Consider the following 20293-nt stretch of genomic DNA (forward strand, 5'->3'; position numbering starts at 1 on the left):
GTTTCACACTTAGGATGCATAAAGAGATATATGTGTGTTTTACATCAGGCTGGAGGTAAACAAAGACATGGTGTAAGTAAAATTATAGAACAGTTAGTTCCGGTCCTGTAATCTAATTGGTCGAGAGACAGTAAAACCGTGATAATATTGGAGTACAACATCACGGTTATTTCACTGTGTATGTATCACTCCGCCTCACAGCTGATTGCAATCAACAATCAAATCAAAACTGACAGTTAGTGTCAGTTAGGTCAGCAGTTGCGTTGTAGGCTAATTAATTCATCCACTGTCAAACAGCCAAAAATATGGATTTATTTCCTAAAATAAGTTTTGAATTGAACTATGAATGGTCATCAGAGGAAGATGAGGGAGAGGAGAAGCTGAATCCATCTGAGCACACATCCAGGTTTGTCAGTGTTTCATCAGCGGAGCTCAATGACTTGGAGAAAAGCAACATACTGTCAGATCAGAAGGCAGAGTCGGCTGTGCCTGTGAAGCCACAGTCCACCATGCAGTCACCAGAGACTTATTTCACCGGCTGCACAATTAATGGAAACGTGCAGATAAATGTGTGTAAAGAGTAAGTGCCTGGCGCACCATGTCTGTGTTACATAGCAACGGTGACAGCGCAGTCCTGAGGGAACTATTTTTGTTGGCGGAAGACAAATAAAATGCTTAAATGATCTATTTTGTCGTCATTTTTCAACATTTCTTAATCAGCATTGCTTATTTAACTGTTGAACTGTTGTATAAAAGCAATATCACACTGGAGCTTGTGATGTTATACTCGTGTAACAGACAACATGATTGTCTTCAAACAAACAAACTGTGGGTTCACAAAATCAGGGTCTATGAAGCAGCGGCAGACTTTATACCCCATGACAAGTTTGAGACTTAGTTCTCTGGTTTCTGGCTTTGAGAGGGAGCAGCTCATGCTCACAAATATTGATTAAACCTTTCTAGGCCATGGAAATAACATAGTGGAATTTTTAATTTAGGTGGTGTTCCCCCCCTCAGCTCCCCCTAAGTTCAGAAAGCCTTAATTAGACAGATTTTTTTCCCTAGCAAGCCAAATTAGAAGGACAAGAAAGCGATAATCTGAATAATTGTAATAGGGTTAGGGGGTTAGGGTTAGAGGTTAGGGGTTAGCCACGGGTTATCTCCAGGGTCTTAAAAGCACAGCCAATTCAGAAATGCTTTTGACCTTGTTGTCTCAATTGCTAGTTTAAAGTCTTCAATATGATGTGATGTTTATGTATAAATTATGGTCCAATTTAGGATAAAACTAGATGATAAATGATGATAAAGCAGAGTATGCTTCCAGATGTTGCTACCTCGTGACTGACAAGCCATTCCCACAACAAGGTCCTTGCTCTCAGTCAGATCCATTCAAATATTGTCACTTCTGTCTCCACAAAAAACAAGATGGTGACAGCCAAAATGCCAGACTTGGGGCCTCAAAACACTAGTTCACAAACCAGTGGGTTTTAGACTTTATCAACTGATTCACTGATTTTCAATAACCACTTATCCTGTTGGGGGTCGTAGGCGGCTGCAGCCTATCCCAGCTGACAGGGGGCGAGAAGCAGGGTACACCCTGGACAGGTCGCCAGACTATCACAGGGCTGACACATAGAGAGAGACAAACATTCATGCTCACATTCACACCTACGGACAATTTAGAGTCACCAATTAAAATGCATGTCTTTGAACTGTGGGAAGAAGCCGTAAAACCTGGAGAAAACCCATGCTAACAAGGGGAGGACATGCAAACTCCACATGGAGAGGCTCCCCCACCCTAGGGTTCGAACCCCCCATGCCAGGTTCGAACCAGGAACCCTCTTGCTGTGAGGTGACAATGCTAACCACTGCACCATGATGCCACCCATTTAAACTTTAAAATAAGACAACTTATTCTTAGAAAAACATTACAAAGCACTTGTGGATCTGACATGACATAAACTGGAGTCTCTGTTGTTTGGCTTTGAATTTTTTAAGTGGATCTTGCTGAAATATTGATTAAACTTCATAGGATAAGTGTATTATATCAGATGTCTTGGGTTTTCTTCTCTCTTGCAGTCCAAAGGGAGTTAGGTCCTTATCAGCTTATAGTCCAGTCCAAAAACAAACAAACAAAATACTTGTAGGTAACTCCAGATTACAGTAAAATGGGACAAAGGGCATAATAGATAGAAGATAGATAAATAAAATCATAGATAAAAAAAATCCTGAATGTAGTGAAAAGGTGATGTCAGTATTTAAAATTGAAAAAGACTTTCCTCTGTTCAGTGGATTCCATGGAAAGAGCAGCTACTTCTGCCACTCTGTGCGTTCAGTGTCATGCTGTAAGATATGCTACCCTATCTGGTTTTGTATTTTCCTCTCTATCCGTCTTGCCACTATTTAAGTCCCAGACCTTGTTAAAACTCCCTTTAGATAACCCACTTCATTCTGTCCCATCACTCATTGATCTCCTCGGGGCTTCTGCAAACACTATCACATGACACCCTGCTAATCTGATTGGCTGATCAGAACTGTAAATGAAACCAGCCAGAGCCAATTACAATAGGCACAAGCCATTAAGAGAGATGACTTCGGGGAGAGAAGCAGTGCTGGGGACAGGTGCATCGCTGCTAGTCTGGCAAATTACTTTCAGAATAGAGTTTGGGTTATCAGTTGCTGGCTATTATACTGAGTGATTGGAGAAGGAGGGTATTGAAGTGGGCTTACACTGCAAGCTTTTTTGTGGACTAATTAAACACCAAAATTTTTTATTTTGGTCTGCTCCCAGAAAAACAGGATTTTCACTGTGATAAGGTGTTGGATCAAAATTAAAAAAAACAAGTCCCTATACACTGAAGAGAAACACCTTTAATTAGTAAGTTTGTTGAACTCACACTATTCACAGCACTGAAGCAAGATCTAATGACCTGCTGGTACAAACTGATTATAAAAGGCTCCTTTTAAACAGTTTACTCATTTTACTGTTCAGACAGCAATAAAACCAAATTAGTTACATATTCAAAAATGATTAAGGGCCCTATACAGGCACCTGTTCTCCCCCCGCCTACACCTGCTCCCAATTCCCAGAGTGTCTATAGGCTCTTTTCACAACAGATCTTTTGACTTGTTACACTGGGAAAAGCACAGGTGTGAAGACCATTTAGCTGCTTTGGTTTCAGGGTCCTGGAGTTGCGCATTCTAGCTCACTGTCTCACTTTCATGGTTTACTGTGACAATAAAGTAGTTATAATGTGATTAGTAATTTTGTACTGAGACTTGTACTTTTTAAAACTATCACAAGTGACACTGGATATATCTCAATTATTGCATCCTCTTGTCTGGTGCTTGGATCCAGTCATTGTGAATATCATCAAGTGACCATTATCACTTGTTACCACTATCATTACAATGCTTCAGACTGGGCACACTGCACCTACCAATTCCTTTGCTCCTGTCAAAATTATTATGGTTACTTGAGTTCCCGACACAGGAAGCAGAGTAGGGCTATACTACCTCAAATCTATACTCCCGATGACAACTGATGACAACCATTGTATTGGCTAATAACATTTGAAGCATGTGCTTGGATCTTTGGTCACTGGACCAAAGTGCAAAATGGTGAACCAACTATCTGACAGAGCAACTCCATTGCTTTCCTTGACATGTGGTGCATTTCTTAAGTCCGCCAGCTCCACAAGTAACCCCACAATGTAGGCAGGATAAAGATTACAAGAAAGCTTATTAATACCAGGTGAAAATTCAAAGGCCCATGGATTGGCTTTCATTACTGAGGTAACGTATCAGATACAGAACACATGTTAATACCAGGTGTAAATGGAGTTTTTGGCTCAGCCTTTTGCTTGAAGAAGGCAGGTTATGCCTAATGTTGTTAAGCAGCCATAACCAGCGCTATAGACCGTTTCAAACTGGACAACATAAACATTCTAAATGGGTCCCTTTGTATTTCCTGTTTGAATGTATGTTAATGCAGAAGCTGACAGGAAGTAAACAGGGACCAAAGTTGTTGTCCTAGCAACAGAATAGCAATGAAACGGTCCATTTCTTTACATAGCAGAAATCCTGAGTTAGGAACTAATCCTCTTCAAGGTGTTTTAAGTGTATATGGGGCCTAAAACACTGTCTGTCGGATAGATTGTAAAGATCTGGATAGCGCTGGACTAAAATGACGAACTTCGCCTCCGCAGTTGCCAAAGGCTTATATTTACACAAGAAAGAAATATATATCTTTTGGCTGTGATTGGTTATTCCTTGTCACGATACATGCAGTAAGTGTTGCTGCATTCCAAAACTTTGTTTATTCAGAGTGCAGCCAACTCACCCTGACTGGAAAAGAGACGACGGTGTTGCTCTCGCTTATGAGCGCACCTTCCACGCGTCTACATTGAAAAAGATAGATTTGAGGGTTAAAAAATGTGACGTGTCTGGGCCGTTAGCTTACGAGCAATTGGTACATTCTCTTTGGAGACATCATGTTAATCCCAGCAGAGGTTCGCCCAGCTTCAGCCTACGCAAAGCCGGTGAAAACACCTGTTCTTGGCCTTGAATATTTCACTTTAAAGTTCCTAAATTATCTGCCTACAAAACAAAATGCTTAATAAACTTGGAATCATTTTCATACAATATTGGTAACCTTGACCTCAAAGTACCTAAGAACTACAAAACCAAGGAAACTTTACTCAAATAAACATAATTCTTATGCACTATTCATGTGTACATTTACGGGTGCTTTGAGGAAGTGTCACATGCACAGGAGGAAGAAAATATCCCAGGCAAGAGCAGTTCTGTGCCAATTCTATCGTGAAAGGTGTTAATTGAGGTAGCCTTTACAGCAACTATGAAAGTGTGAGGCTGTGTAATTAAAACATCCTCCAAGCCCTGCACATCACATTGCCACCATACAGCCTTGGTAGAAAAGCACACACACACACTGACATACACAGATGGTGCCTTTAACTCTTCATCAGGAACTAAACCTCTGACAGATTTTCTATGTTGGTCTAATGACATACATCTAGATAAACTGAAAGAAATCCTCCATCAGCCGTGTTTGCCTGATTCCATCATCTGACTTCATCTTTCATTATCTATCCCCCTCCATCTCCACTACCCACTCATCTCATTTCATTTGGATCCCTGTCATTAAAACTACAGCCAAAGCTGTTCATATCTCCACAGAGGAAGCCCTTGTGGAAAATCCTGACAGTGGTGTGCTGGGTGAGGAGGTGGGGGGCACTTTTTTAAAAATTTAATCATACTGACTATACTCACTTTCCACATAACCAGTAGTTTCAGTATTTTACAAAATAAGTATCCTGGTATCACTGCACTCAGACAGAGGCTCTCTTGCTGAGTGGGCAGAGGCGTGTTTGTTTTAGCGTGCCAGGTTCAGCGATAACTTCTGATCTGTGGATGAATCAGTATTCCAAGGACACAAGAGAGGCAGGGCCCGATAACAGTCAACAACAGAGAGAGACATTTCTTCCCTGACAGGCTGAACAAAGGTATTCTTTAATCACAGACGTAACGCAAGCCTGTTCACAAGGTGCCGACTTCCCCGAGAGGTTCCGTTGCTAGCGGAGACATGAAAGACAGCGGCAGTCAGAGAGGGACAGGAAGAGGGAGACAGAGGTTGGGGAGGTGGTGCTAAAGCGCTAAAGTGAAAAAGACACAGTGTGTATTTGGGGTTAATGAGGCAGTGCGGCAAGACAGGGGAGGTAACAGAAGGCAAGACAGCGTCGAGCTGTGATCCTCTGCGCTTTCCAGAGCATATCCCATTACACTGCCATTATCCTGGGTCAAGATGCCTTGATTTCCTACCCTCACGCTGGCGTCACCCCTGCCTACTGCTACACAGGGTCATCATTGATTGGCTGGGCAAGAACACATTTCAGTAAGGTAGTTAACCTGCTTGCCTCTGTGGCTGTCTCCATAAAGGGATTGACAAGAGAGTGATATATATATATATATATATATTTATATATATATACATATATACACACGGAGTGACCTTAAGACAAGACAGGGGAGAGTAAACACATCCAGAATTCATATAACCCTGTTTTGGTCAAATGCGATCTGGGAAAGCCTTCTATCCCACTAAAAGAAAATCAATTTATTCCTTCAGCCTGTGATTTTTTTTTTAATTTTCACCTTTAACTTTTCTCCCTATCATGTCTCTTGAGCTTGTCTTATTTACTTCCATGTTTTGCTTTTTGTCTCCTTGACACTGAGCCTCCCGTGACTATATTTACCAATCTATTAGCCAGAGTCCGCTCTTCAGCTTGTGCTCTCTTGGCTCTAGTATAATAGATACTTTGGAAAGTTATAGCAGGCTGTCATGGCTGATTTCTAGCATTTACTACTGTATGTCTCTATCTGCTAACAGCTCAGTCCCAAATCCCCTTTTAATCAAACACTTACTGATCAATAGCTAAATCAGGGTTTAGTGGACTTTCACTTCGCATTTAAAAGCCAGAGCTGGAGAACTGAAGACCAAGCTATCTGTAAACACAGACAAGTATCTTCACAGATGTAAAAGACCACTATTTTCTATGCTATCCTACTCTATTCTACTCTTGGCCTGAGGATTTCAGCGCACTGGGCTGACACACTGTCTCATCATGCCTTATTATTTCCCCGCTGTAGTTTGAGGCTGCCTGATCACAGCTGGCTAAAGACATAACACGAGTCTATCTATCTGCATTTAGCCTGCCAGGCTACCTCACTGTGTGCTTCTGACATGACAGACACTTAGCAGAGAAACCATTGTATCCGGGCTGGCCTGAAACGGGGAAATTACTCAGCCCATTACGGCAATGAGTGGCACACTGGTTCGCAGCACTTAGTATGGCAAGGAGGCAGCACGGCGGCAGACGTCCCACACGAAGATGGACATGTGTAGAGGCATACAAAGGTGTGCCTGCATGCACACATATAGCGGGTATCTCTGCTTCTGACAGCTGGCTACCACTGTCACTCTTTTTTCCTCTCTTTTGAGAGAAGAGATGATGAACCTATTATGCGGACCTATCACAGAGATGGACAGATACATGTGGGCTGCGTGCGCGCACACACATATAGTCCTATTTAATTTTACATCCATCTGAGCACCAAAGAGTTTTTTTTTTTTTTTCTGTGACCCATTAGAATTCAACATCCTCTCTCTCCTTTTGCCTCCTGCTTTTGATTTAAACCAGAGGGGATGTGATCTGACTGTGATGAATGCTGAGACTTATCACACTGCTCAGTCTGGGTCCGTGTATGTGTGTGTAATACTTAATACTCCTGTAATTAACAAAGCTCTCTTTGACTGTGACGAGATTGTCTCACTGTTATCCAGATAAAAACACACACACACACACACACACACACAATTCTAAATAGAGGTCTCTCCTCTGTATGGCCACGTGTTTAAAACAAACACTGCTCAGCTCTTTTGTGCATAACTTAAGAGTTTTTAATAGGAGGTATGTTTGCGGCAGACACTGAAGTTTGCTTATGTGTGTGTGTGAGTACGTGTGAGCGCGCCGCCGTGTTGCAGACGACTGGGGCTTTGATAATGTATTCATGCCTCCCAATGACAAATGGCTCCCACCAGGAGGCGGTTTAACATTTAAATGAGGAGCAGGAGAAAACATTGAACCACAACACACAGCAGCGAGTGGATGCACAGGGGCAGGCTAGAGAGGCGCTGCATGTACCAGGACAAAGACATTAAAAATCAGGATGAACACACAACTTCGAAATCAACCACACACACAGACACACAGACGCGCCAACACAGAATCTAAAAAAAAAAACCTAATGTGAAGGAAGGAGAAGGGGGTAAGATGCGGGAACAGCTGGCGTCCCGGCGGGGAATCAGAGAGCAGAAGAGAATTTGTTGGCGTGCAAAACCAGCAGCTACTGATGAGAGTTTATATAAACAGCCCGTCAAGCCCTCTGCTCAGGTTGGAACAATATCTCCTCAAACAATATCGCGCCGCTCCGCCGGCCTGCCAGGTGCCGCTGCCCAGGCAAAACTGGGTTGTGGCTTTTCAGTCATTAACTCAGAAACAGAAACACATGATGGGAGGAGGGAGACAATGTGCACAAATACAGATGCAGAGATGAGGGTGAGCACCAGTGCATGCAAATAAACAGATGAATTTACACTGGAATGTGCACGCGCATGTATGTGCACATGCCAGTGACAATCACACATTCATTCAGGTGTACAACTTCACACATCATGGAGTGACAAATGGCTCTATCTGCTTGTCCTGCGAGTGCAGTCGATTGCTATGGCAACAGAGTGTAACCTCCAGACTATAGACCCATTTCTGCAAACTCTTCAGCCGAGGTGACCCCTGAACTTGACATCAGCATTATCATTACTTCACTACCTTGTTAAATCCCCACATCCTGTGTTCTTCTCTTCTTTTTCTTACCTCTATCCACCATCCTAGCCTGTCTTTCTCAGTCCAAATTTCCCTCCTTCTCTGTAGTTTGTTCGCTCCACCGTTCACCATCTGTTGCTGCCTGGAGGCCTGCTCCCGCTGACCTGCCCTCACGCTGTTAACCAGGAGCTACAGTCAATCTGTTGCTAACCATGCATAACATTTACCAAGAGTATACTTCCCATTTCAAGCTAGCACAAAAGGTCAAATCGCCTTAAAGTGGTCATGGGGCGGCCCACGACAAAGGAGAAATACATATTTGGGGAAGAACTCTCGCCCCTTCAGGTACACACAAGACCTAAAGTTACTGAGAAACATTCAGCAGGTAAAAATCTAATTCCATGGTCCATACATTGTAGATTTCTAGTATCTTGTGTAATTAAATATAGCCTACCTAGAAAAATGGATGATGTAATGCTTTTAGAGACCTCTCTCTAACCTTCTTGAGTATCTGTTTCTTTCAATCGATTTTTCTCCTGTTCCAGAACATGTTTTCCCAATTTTCTTTTTGTGTACAGGGTCTTCACATATGGCACTTACTCTCACCCTCCTCCTCTCCAGTGCAGGTTAGAAAGGCATTCATCTTAGGTCTCCACATAAAGATAAAGATGAAGATATAAGGGTCAATCGATATCCTGTTGGTAGTCTACACAGGTGGGTTGTCATACAATCATTGTGCAGATCGCTGGGGGGAAGGAGCAAATTTCTCTTGTCAATGACAGATTGTGAGGCGAAAGAGACGAGGCAGGGGTCGCAGATATTAGTATTCTGCTCACATTTGAACCACGTGCACAAAGACTGCACGCATACACGCATCAATTCAGGAGGTTGTTAAAGGTCTGGGTGAAGGAATTTTTATGGTTCCCCTTGCCTGTATCTGTGCAGGTAGAATAGTGGCTTAAGAGCAGCATGAGCACGAGTGTATCTAATCTATCACCTTTAACATAAATAGGACGAGGTGCAGATTGAATTTTACGGTTTGGCTCAAGGGCGAGGTCGGTTGGTCGGTCCAACCGACATTGCCATTCCATAAAGTCTGAAATATCTCAACTCAACTATTGGATGGTTTGTCACAAGATTTATACAGATTTTCATTTTTCATTTTCCGAAGTTGTCGAAATGGGGCGCTTGGTCGACTTCTGGTGTGACACAGACAAAAAAAGTTACCCTTTCACGTCATCATAATGCACAGCTGGTTACCTTCAATGTTTAATGGCACCTGGTGGTGTCAGGGGGAAATGCGGTGGGACAACAACATGGCTGAATTTAGAGTAGGGTGGGCGGGAGCAGTGGTGGATGGGTCTAACAACCACCGACTTCCACCTGGGAGGCTGGTGTTTGCTTCCTCTATAATTGTAAAGCCAAACCCTGTTCTTTACTCGTGAACTCACACCCATGTTTTTGTTGCCTAATTCCAACCATGTGCATGTGTGGGCAAAATATAACCACGTGCGTTTGTTGCTGAAGGTAAAAAATTGTCAACTCACAGTGGTGTACTGGCATAGTGCATTAATTTTATGCAAACTGTACATTTCCTGTGAAAATGGAAGTGTATTTTGAAAACAGACAATGTATGTAACAGGCAGAACTTGTCACAACATCCAGAATGTCAACAACCAATGTACCCAAGGTACCTTGCACGTTATATCTTGACATGGAAAGTCCATGACCAAATATCGATATGTGACAGGGTCAGCGTGAGAATGTCTTAACAGGGCAAAATTTTCATTGTAATAGTTAAAAACCATCTACATGATTTGGCTCAAAATTCGCTTCAAACTTTCGTGGTTCCCAGACATACACTGTAAAATGCATAATGGATGTAGCCACCATGGTGTCATCCTTTTGTTTGTTGACTCATGCTTTGAAGCCTCAAGTTCAGCATTTCGGAAATTAGGTACAGGAATTCATGCCCCTAAGAATGAAATGCAATAACTTTGGTGATCCTCTAACATTTCACTACCTGCATGACATTCCCATCAACCTCAGCTGTGTTTCATATTTAGTGTTAGTTTTCTAACACACTGAACCAAAATGAATCTAATATATCTAATAATATAATAAAATATAATCTAATATAAAGTTACAGCTAGCAACAGATTAGCTTAATTTACTTAACACTGGACCACAATACGTTGTTTTTACACTTTTATTCTTGAATAAACAATAGCCCATCTCATTCTCATTTGACATTAGTATATCAATTAGTGAGCTTTATAGGTGCTGGTAGGTGGATTTTGTAAGCTTCAGACACAGTCAGGCTAGCTATTACTCTCTGTTTCCAGTCTTTGTGCTAAACTAGGCTAACCAGCTGCTGTTGGTCTGAATACTAACCATACAAACACGACAGTGATATCAATCTTCTTATCTAACTCTCGGCAAGGAAACAAATAAGTGTATTTCCCAAAATGTTAAACTATTTAGCAGATACACACCGTCTTGAAACCCTTACAAAAATATGAAATTGTTGGATACACTTTCATTTCTTACCGTGTATCCTCTGCTGACGCCAACACTAATCTCAGCCTCTGCCCTGTCCACTCATAATCTTCACCATTTCTCTTCATCTCCAACCATTCCTTACCCACTTCCCTGGCTTTATATCTTTTTCCTGTTATCACCTCTCATGTCCTTTCTTTTCTCTTCTTCCTGCGACCCTTCCACATCCTCCACCTTCTCCTCCTGCCCCATCATTACTCCTCTTTCAATGCTCATCTTTCTGAGGCTGGAGAATTCCCCAGCACAACAGTGCTATTCTGCTGCCTACTAATAGAATCTCTCAGTTCCTCTAATGGATCTGTCAGAATCTCCCTGAGCACAGGAGACCAGATAGATTGATAGGGAGAGGGAGAGAGACAGTGAAAGAGAGGGACAAAGAGACAGCGAGACATAGACAGAGAGAAGCAAAGAAAAAAAGGAGAGACACGCTGGGGTTCTCGACACTTTCATCTGTGCCTCAGAAAGTCTCAGAGTAGCAGCTTCACTGACACTGCCAACCAGAGACCATATGGTCTGTTAGAAGCAGCGCCACTTAAGGCCATCCCATTGTCACCAAGGGATAATGGCAGTTTCACTGTGGCCAGGTGAAACTAACCGACAGGGTGAGTCCATTCCAAGAGTGAACTGTGCTTATATGCAGAGGCAGGCTTTGTTTCTACTTTTTCATGTTTGCTGCAATGATTCTGCACTGACACTCATCACCCAAGAGGAATTCTTTGTATAATACAAGTGAAAATAAATCTATTGTGTGAAGCCTGGTTGGCTCGCTGCCACTGTGTAAAGAAAAACTTTATCATAATAACACCATAAAACACATTTAACACCTTAAATTGTTTATTTGAGTGGTAGTTTAAATAAACATAGTATATTTTGTTGACATATTTGGTGCTATGGTGGTTACACTTTTAATTAAACAGTTTAAGAAGGACTTTGATATTGTTTTTCTTTGATTTTGTATTGCAGTTTTTCTGTTTTGCTCTTTATCCACTGGGGCTGTCACTGTCCCCACCAACAATCCAATTCTTCATTGATTTGTTCAAAACAAACCTTTGTCACTTTTCATGCGTCAAATGCTTGTTTCCTGGGAAATATCTACCAGGAAACAATTTAGGATAGTAATTTCAAAGCCTTTTATTTCCTAGCTGCCAATTACTGTTGCATTATATCAGTAGGAAGGTAGCAAAATGGATATTTATTTATCTGTATGCTTTATAAAATACATCACATCCTTTTTATGTCTAATTATCTAATTATCTTTTGTCATTTTCATGCAATGGGAAGTCTGCAACTCACCGTTATCTGTGGCGATGAAGACTGCTGTGTATTTATTGTCATGGACATAAGGAGACTCACGGTCCAGCGGGGCTGAAGTGTTGACAATGCCTTTGACTGGGTTCACACTTAGCCAGCCTGCTGGGTCTTGAAGGACAGCATACCTGGAAAAAAAGTTAATAAAAATAAGTACAGTGAGAAGTTGCAGCCATATAAGCACCAGAACATCAACTATACACACCACCTTGGGAAAAAAAAAAAGTATTTCCAGTTTGTTTTGCTCCTATATGTATATATGTTCCATGCATCAGCAGACAGACAGTGCCACAAACACAACAACAGAAAACACAGGCATTTGAATTCTCCTTATTTGTTTCATACAGTGTATAACTCTGAATTCCTGATGCCAGCTCCAAGAACACTCCACTTTTGACAGATAATACAACAGAATTACACTTTTTTATGACATACAACAAATAAAATCTGGTTGCATAAGTGAATAAATGCCATTTCTCTTGAAAAATGTACATGCAATATGGATACATGACATGTTGTGCTAGTGAACAACAAAGGCAGCTATCAATTAAATGACCAAAAAAAAAAAAAAAAAAAAAAGAATGTAAAAACAAGGCTGATTGTTGTTATTATTATTATTTTTTATTGCAACACAATCTGAAGGACATAACCTATACAGCACATTATACACTTTCTCCATCTGCTCCCACAAAGAAGAGCAGCAGCAGTTACCTTGGACACATTCACACCATAAATGACTAAAGCTGAGTAGGTGAGACCCCTTCACATACAGCAAGTCTATAAACACGTAGTCTGAGTGGGCGGAAGTTCGCTGCAGAGATCAGCCTCTCATTGGGCGGAACGAGCAACCCGCTGAAGTCCCGCACTACCGCCTCCGGTTGTATAGCAGTTTTCAACCATTTTCAACACGTACTTTACTAACTTTTGCGGTGTTTGATCTTGCGGGGATGTAGCCATTTTTCTGCCATGGTTCGCGTCCTTTAGGTGATATTTTTGTGGGTGTGTTACACCAAAACCTGTTTCCCCCCGGCAATATTTTTGCAAGCGCACCGTTGCTGTGGCACCGCCCAGAACGATTGTGATTGGTTGAAAGAAGTACAAGCAGCCGGGGTGTTTTTTTCTCCAATCTCAAAGTGAGAGTCGGCCCAGCCAGACCTTTCTTTTCTTGAGAAAGGTCTGGTGAGCGAGACTAATAAACATGTAGTTTTCAATTTCTTTCTGTGATATAGAAGATTCTGCGATGCATCTGTACAGTTATGTGTGTGTGTGTGTGTGTGGGAGTCCCAAGCTGAGCTGAGAGATGGTGCTACAAAGTCTAAGACTAAATTAAAGCTGCAAGCAGCAATGAATGGGCCCTCGCACCTTCACGCCCATCGGGGGTGCTGGCAGGACGCTGGCTGATGCGGCTTTTCATTTCTGTGAAAGTCAGACACAGCATGCAGGAGTGAGATGGTATATCCCTCTAAAGCGTGTGCGCTGAAATGACCTACTTCGCATTTCACACCGCTTCCTTTGTTTACTAAGTGGTGTTGGAGAACACAGTAATTATACATCATGTTGCTATCAATCAATTGTAGAGCACACCATGTAAATTCCATGTAAATGAAAAGATAATTGTCCGATAAGTCTTACTTCCTGTTGCCGGTAGGTGGCGCAATCACCATGACACCTAATTTGCGTGTTGAGGCCTTCAGGCCTTGAGCCTTATGAAACAATTGAAATTTGGGGCAGATTGGACAAGGTACATGGAAGTTACAACAACTTCCTGTTTGTTGGGGAATAAGGTGTCACCATGGCAACATCATTTGATGTAACTCACAATCATCACAAATAAACATCATCAAGGTATTGCAACTATGCAAACCAAATTTGAGGTGGATCTGATCACCCTTCTGAGAGGAGTATGTCAAAGTATGAAACATGTCATTTCCTGTTGCCAGTAGGTGGCCTTATGACTGTAACTTAATGTAGATGCCATGGGGCCATGAAACATGCAAAATTTAGGCCAGATTGCACAATGTCTTCTCAAGTTACAACAACTTCCTTGTTTAAGGTGAAACATGCAAAATGGACCCCATGTCAAGGCAACGCCATTTGACAAAAACTGACAAAAGAATCTGAGGTGGATCTGGTCAACCTGCTAAAAGTATCTGAAAGCATAAAACATGTCACTTCTTGTTGCCAGTAAAGGGCGCTATGACTAAAACTAATTATTGGCATGTAGATGTGTTCAGGGTAGGACTCTCACCAAACATCTTAAGTTTGGTACACAGTGGACTGTGTATACTAGAGTAAGAACTATTTCTATTTGGTGGCGAATCATAGAAATTGGATGCCTCGCCATAGTCACACGGCTTGACAAAAACTTAAGCTTTGGGTAAGCTGTAATGTCATAGGTCTTTAGATGATACAGACAAAATTTGAAATCAATCAGATCAAATCTCCAGGAGGGGTTTGTAAAAGTATGACCCCTGGAAATGGCAAAAAATGCACAGAAATTACACATTTAATTCCAAATGGCTGACTTCCTGTTGGGTTTAGGGTATAGCTCCCAGAGACGTTTTTGTACATGTTGGGATGTTACCTGTGCCTACCATGTGCCTTGTACATATAGGTGAAACCACCTATAAGGGCTGCTTCATAGAAATTTTGTGGGGGGCGCTACTGTGCCATTTTTTCCACACCCCATTATGACACCCATATCAGATGTAAATGTTCACCAGTTTTGATGTATGTGCAAAGTTTCATGAGCTTTTGGGGACATTAAGCCCCTCAAAAATTTAATCCATTTTGGAGAAGAAGAATAATTCCTTCAGTTTCAATAGGGTCCTTGCACTGTGTGGTGCTCGGGCCGTGAATATCTGTAAAATATATATTTTTTGTCACTGTTGTGGAGAAATAAGGATTTCTTGAAATAAAGAATAATATTTGTGCAATCTAATGTGGTGCAGCTGGTAACAGTATGCCACAGAAGCCCATAATGTTATGGCCAAAAATCCCAATATTTAAATTAAGAGCTTATCTAAGATTTGTTCAGTTAAAGAAAGTGGGACATTTGTGTGGCTGATTATAATAACAATCTGTCAAAAGGTGCTGAGAGAACAAGAAAAAGGTGTGAAAGTGGGCCCAGAGTGATTTTCTGTGCGTGGGCTCTACCCCTGTGCGCATGCATGTGTAGGTGACTGCAGCAGCAGCAGCAGCAGCAGTGGCAGCAGTAGATCCTGCAGGGCTGAGATTTGAAGATGATGGAAGACCTCTCCAAAAATCTTGCAGGCGAATGGCCAAGCTGGCATCTCCTTGAAAATGAGCCGAAGAGCGGATCACGACCCTGCTAATGTGGCCACTCAGCCAGCCACTGATGGCTGGTAGATGGTGATTGGAATGGGCTTGCATCTGTGTTAATGTCACAAGTGATTGATTTCGGAGTTCTGGTGCACCAGTTTTCCTATAGCCTATGCATGCAGAAATGTACACACAAGTATATACTGCCTGTACATGTATACCTTTACACAAAGTCTTGTTCTGTGAGCATCATAGCTGCACAAAAGGCACCCAAAGGCAGCTAAAAGTTTTTCAAACACACACGCAGACACACAAGACTACGGATTTTCTTTACCACAAGGCCACTCTTTGCCAAAGTGCTCAGCAGTAGACAAATTGTCTTTGAAATGGAGCTCTTCAGCTAACAGAGCGCGACAAAGCCTTGGGAAATGGCTTCGCAATCAACCCCTGCTCACACCTTTCCCCTCTCACTCTCACTCACACACACTTTCCCTGCCGTCGATTACTACTGTTAAACAACACATATGTTCCACTGTAACAAAATAGGCACTGCTGTGAGGTTAAATGCACTATTAATAATGATGCATATATCATTTTTCATGCTCTCTTTCCACACATACACACACGAGGCAAACTCCTTCAATAAAACAGAGCCATGCTCACAGGTTATTAACCTCCATATGTCTCACTCCTCTGGCTTCACTATCAAACACACACTCTGTGTTGCATTATTGTTTCATCATGACCACATTGTGACACAGACAAAAGGGAGTAGGTTTCATTTCAACATTGGGGGAGACATAAATAATACGAGAGGTTAAGGGGTTATCCACAAGAAATAAAAACATGTTTTCATTGTTGATTGTGGTAGTGGTGGTGTGGGGGGAATGGAAATGATACAATAAGTATAATTTCCTAAGTGTATAATCACCTGAAAATAAGAATTGTTGTATTTTTGTTACCTTAGAATGAGTCAATTATATGTACATAGGGAGCAAGTCCTCGTCGAGGGATTCTGCTATGTTGCAACGCCATGTTTCTACAGTGGTCTGCAATGGACAAACCAAACACTGGTTCTAGACAGGCAGCTTTTTTTCCATGTTTTTGTGTCAGCCACCATGGTTAGTCTCTCCACAATGGGCCGAACAGCATCACAAAAAACTTGTTCTTGAGGTGAAACTGCTTTATTCAGTGTTTTTACTGATTTAAATCACTGGTTCTGTTTGTTTTGGAAAGGAGGAGACCTCTACAGATAGTTTAGCTCCTCTTAAAAACCTTGTGAACAATGAGGTAATCCTTCTTAGCACATGAGAGAAGTTTCAGCTGGTTGCACTTTGCAGTCCTCACCACTAGATGCCACTAAATCCTGCACACTGCTCCTTTAATAACCAAATTGAAGTTCATAGCGAAAGTTGGATATCTGTTAATTTATCTCAAATGCCAAAATTGATATTGGCCAGAAAAACCCAATCAGTGTTACAGTAAATCCCGACCAATTACAACAGCAACAACAACTATTTCAATGTGCTGTGTAATACATACATTTTGATATTTTATGCCCTGCCACATCCGTCAGAGTGAAGTAAAAATCCCTCCATGTTAACCAGGGTTTGAAGTCTGGAAATCAGCAGAGCAGCCAAGCCAGCATGTATTCATCCCTAAAATCTTCCCTTAAATGTTCATTTTCATTCCACATAAACTCACAGATTCACTCTAAAGCCCAAATCCTGCATGGGAACCTCTTTCAGACGCGTGGGATATTCCATAGCTGGCAGCTAAATACAATGGAGCAACGCAGACTGCTGAGTAAAATATCAGGCTATTATGTCTCTTCCTACAGTAGAAGTCCTGAAGAGGTGTAATGCTTCTGTCTGCATTAGTACAGGCTCAAAGGTAACCACTAAACGAGTCAGATCCACTGTTCCTCCTCCATGTGCAAACATGGGGACAGTCCATTAGAGCCCTTTAAAGGGCAAATTAGAAAGCCATTAAAAAGCCATTTGGAATATTCATATCTGGGTAGACGTGGTTATCTCCAAAACCAGAGAAGGCCCAAACAAATCAGTCAACAAATGAGACAGCGCACAAACACAATGATCACACATGTCCTCATTTAGCCGCAAATACACACATCCATTTCAAACATGCACACACAAAAGCAAGCAAGACGTGGAATACACAACTTAAAGCAAAAACGTGGCCTGTATGTTTTGCTTGCACTGTGAAATTATTCTCAAGACAGCGAAGTGATTTGTCCAGATTTTTGCTTGAGTGGCATAAAGTGCCATGTCATGAGGCACACACTGTGACCCCAATGTTAGAGTGAGCAGGCTATTATATTGCTCTTTGCACTGGTCTGCAGAGCTACACCCTTAGGGACTACTCTATGCTGCTTTAGCTGGTACCAGAGCACAGTCAGGGGTTGTGTGTGCATGTGCATCTGTGTGTATAAGGTTGTAGGTTTTGATAAGGGACTGCCCATAAGAGGACACAGAGGAGCCATGTCAGGGTTGGCAGGAGTCTAGCACATCTGTCTGACTGTAAGGTGTCTCATTAGAGGTGATCCAGGGCCAGAGACGTAATATAACACCAACCTACAAGGGCTTTAGGTTATTATTTTACGTAAACCTCTGAGAAGCCATCTTTCAGTGTTTATAAAAAACAAAGAGTTTAAAAAAAAATCATGAGTCACACTGATACAATCTACTTGAAGCAGGGTAAGTCAGCCCCTCCTTGCCCCACTCTCTGTATCTCTGTTATCAGACCACAAATGAGACACAAATTATATGGCTAGCTACCCAATGGTCTCTCCACCTCACTCCCCTCTGCTCTGGACTGCTTTTCCGGGAGGAGAGCAGGCAGCAACTCTGAAGATGGACCTTCCATCAGTAGCCAGCAGCAGCGCTAGGTCTAACCTGTGTAACAACAGCAACAGAAAGTTTGGGCTAGTCAGGGCTATCAGGTCTCCTCAAGCTGGGGTTTGCGATGGCTGGATTTGGGTTGCTGTTGCCTCCCAGTTTGATGGTCTGTAGAGGCAGTTGAAGACAGACCATGATTCAAGGTTCTAGCTTTGATGTGTTCGCTTCATAAACATGAACTTGAAGCCACAGCCGTGAGCCTTTGGTTAGCAGAAGGTTAAAATATTAGCAACATTTTATCTCTTTTTATTGACAAGTGTTTTATTTCCTTTACTGTCAGACAATGCTGAAATAGCAACTTTCTCAGAAGGAATCTACAACAGTGAATCAGGCTTTCCCTGAAGGGACTTGTACATGCATCTGTATTTGAAGAACAGCCAACAGAAACGCCTTCTCTCTGAAATTACTTGTGAGTCTCCTGTCACTGGCTAGGTTTTTGAAACCTCACAATGGAGCCAAGAGAAGATTCTGAAGTCTAATTTTGTATCAATCCACATGAATTAACATATGCTTAAAGTTGATTATGGGATTTTTGCCCATAATTACACCAAAATGAAATTGGCTACCCCAGCGATTACAGTACAATACAATAATTTTAAAAAATTGCATGCACTTGTGAATTTTTCTTACGTTGTTAAAAACATGTAAGTATGCAGGGAGGCTGGTATTTTGTCAGTATTCAGTAAGAAAACTGTGGCCAAAACAAAACAAAAAAAGTAATACAAAAACTACAAAAACCTTGCACAAAATGATGTTTGATAAAACTAAAAAAGCAGTCTTAACCAATACACTTTGAGGATGTAAATAATTCATTTTGACAGCTAATTCATAAGTTCTTATCTGAGAGCAGAGCTTCACTGTCGCTCTTGTGGATGTGCTGAGACAGATGAGCTCTTTCTAACTCTGATCAGAGCCTTGTTCCTCATTTTTCCCAGACAACTCAAAGGGATATGGGAGCAGGAGAGAAAAGGAGGCTTAACGCCCACTCATAATCCAGTTACGTCAGGAGCACAGTTTTGGCAAACACTCTATGCATCTGTGTGTGTTTTTGTGTCAATAGCAGGTGTGGGTGGGATACACAGAATAAGATAATGGTAAAAGCTAATTTAGAGAGAAGATAAAAGCTGAGTGGCGAGCGCTGTCAAACATAATTGCTGATTTTTGACCTTGTTTGTTTTCTTTTAAATAAGATATCTTGCTGGCACCTCTTCTCAGTAGTAGTAATACAGTGCGGCTGTTTGATTCCTCTTTCAAATGCACTCAGGTTTGCTGGATTGTCAGTATAAACTAATACTGATGATGGATGTCTAATGGGGTTAAAACATGTACTTCCTGAGTTTCCCTTCCCTTTACTAAAGTGCTTTTAAATTTGATTCATTTGCTTCCATCATGCAGTCTGTTGTTTGTTTCACCTGTTGTTTTTGTCTATGTCGATGCACTCATTTGAGTCATTGACTACAATATTGAATGATCAAAATGTTACAGCAAATGTGAGCTTAACACAAATGGTTTTTTTAAATTCAAGTACTGTAATTCTTTTACAACATATAACAAAACATGAAGATGATATTAAATCTCTTAGCTAAAATGCTTAGAACGATCTACATGTCAGTGTTAGCCAGACAAGAGATCCTCTTGCGCTCATGTATATAAAGATCATCCGTAAGGCAGACGTGTGATGGCGGTATATCACTCTCGAAAGTTTTGAGGAGCTTGCCAGACGGCTTGTTGCCACACAAAAAGTGTGAATTGGTCCCTTACTTACAGTACATGATGTAAATCTTTTTTAAAAGGAAACTCCAGTGATTTCATACTGCACTTTAA

General features: G+C 41.6%; 1 protein-coding gene across 1 annotated transcript in view; it reads right to left on the reverse strand.

Moving 5' to 3' along the window:
* The window catches only part of cdh13 (cadherin 13, H-cadherin (heart)), a 476360-nt gene that overhangs the window by 36775 nt on the left and 419292 nt on the right, over window positions 1-20293 (reverse strand). Inside the window, exon 12 of the mRNA XM_033635485.2 lies at window positions 12255-12397. Coding sequence (XP_033491376.1) covers window positions 12255-12397 — 143 coding nt within the window. The remainder of the gene's footprint in view (window positions 1-12254; window positions 12398-20293) is intronic.

This window comes from Epinephelus lanceolatus, chromosome 5 (genome assembly GCF_041903045.1).
Source record: "Epinephelus lanceolatus isolate andai-2023 chromosome 5, ASM4190304v1, whole genome shotgun sequence".
NCBI classification, from domain to species: Eukaryota; Metazoa; Chordata; class Actinopteri; order Perciformes; family Serranidae; genus Epinephelus; species Epinephelus lanceolatus.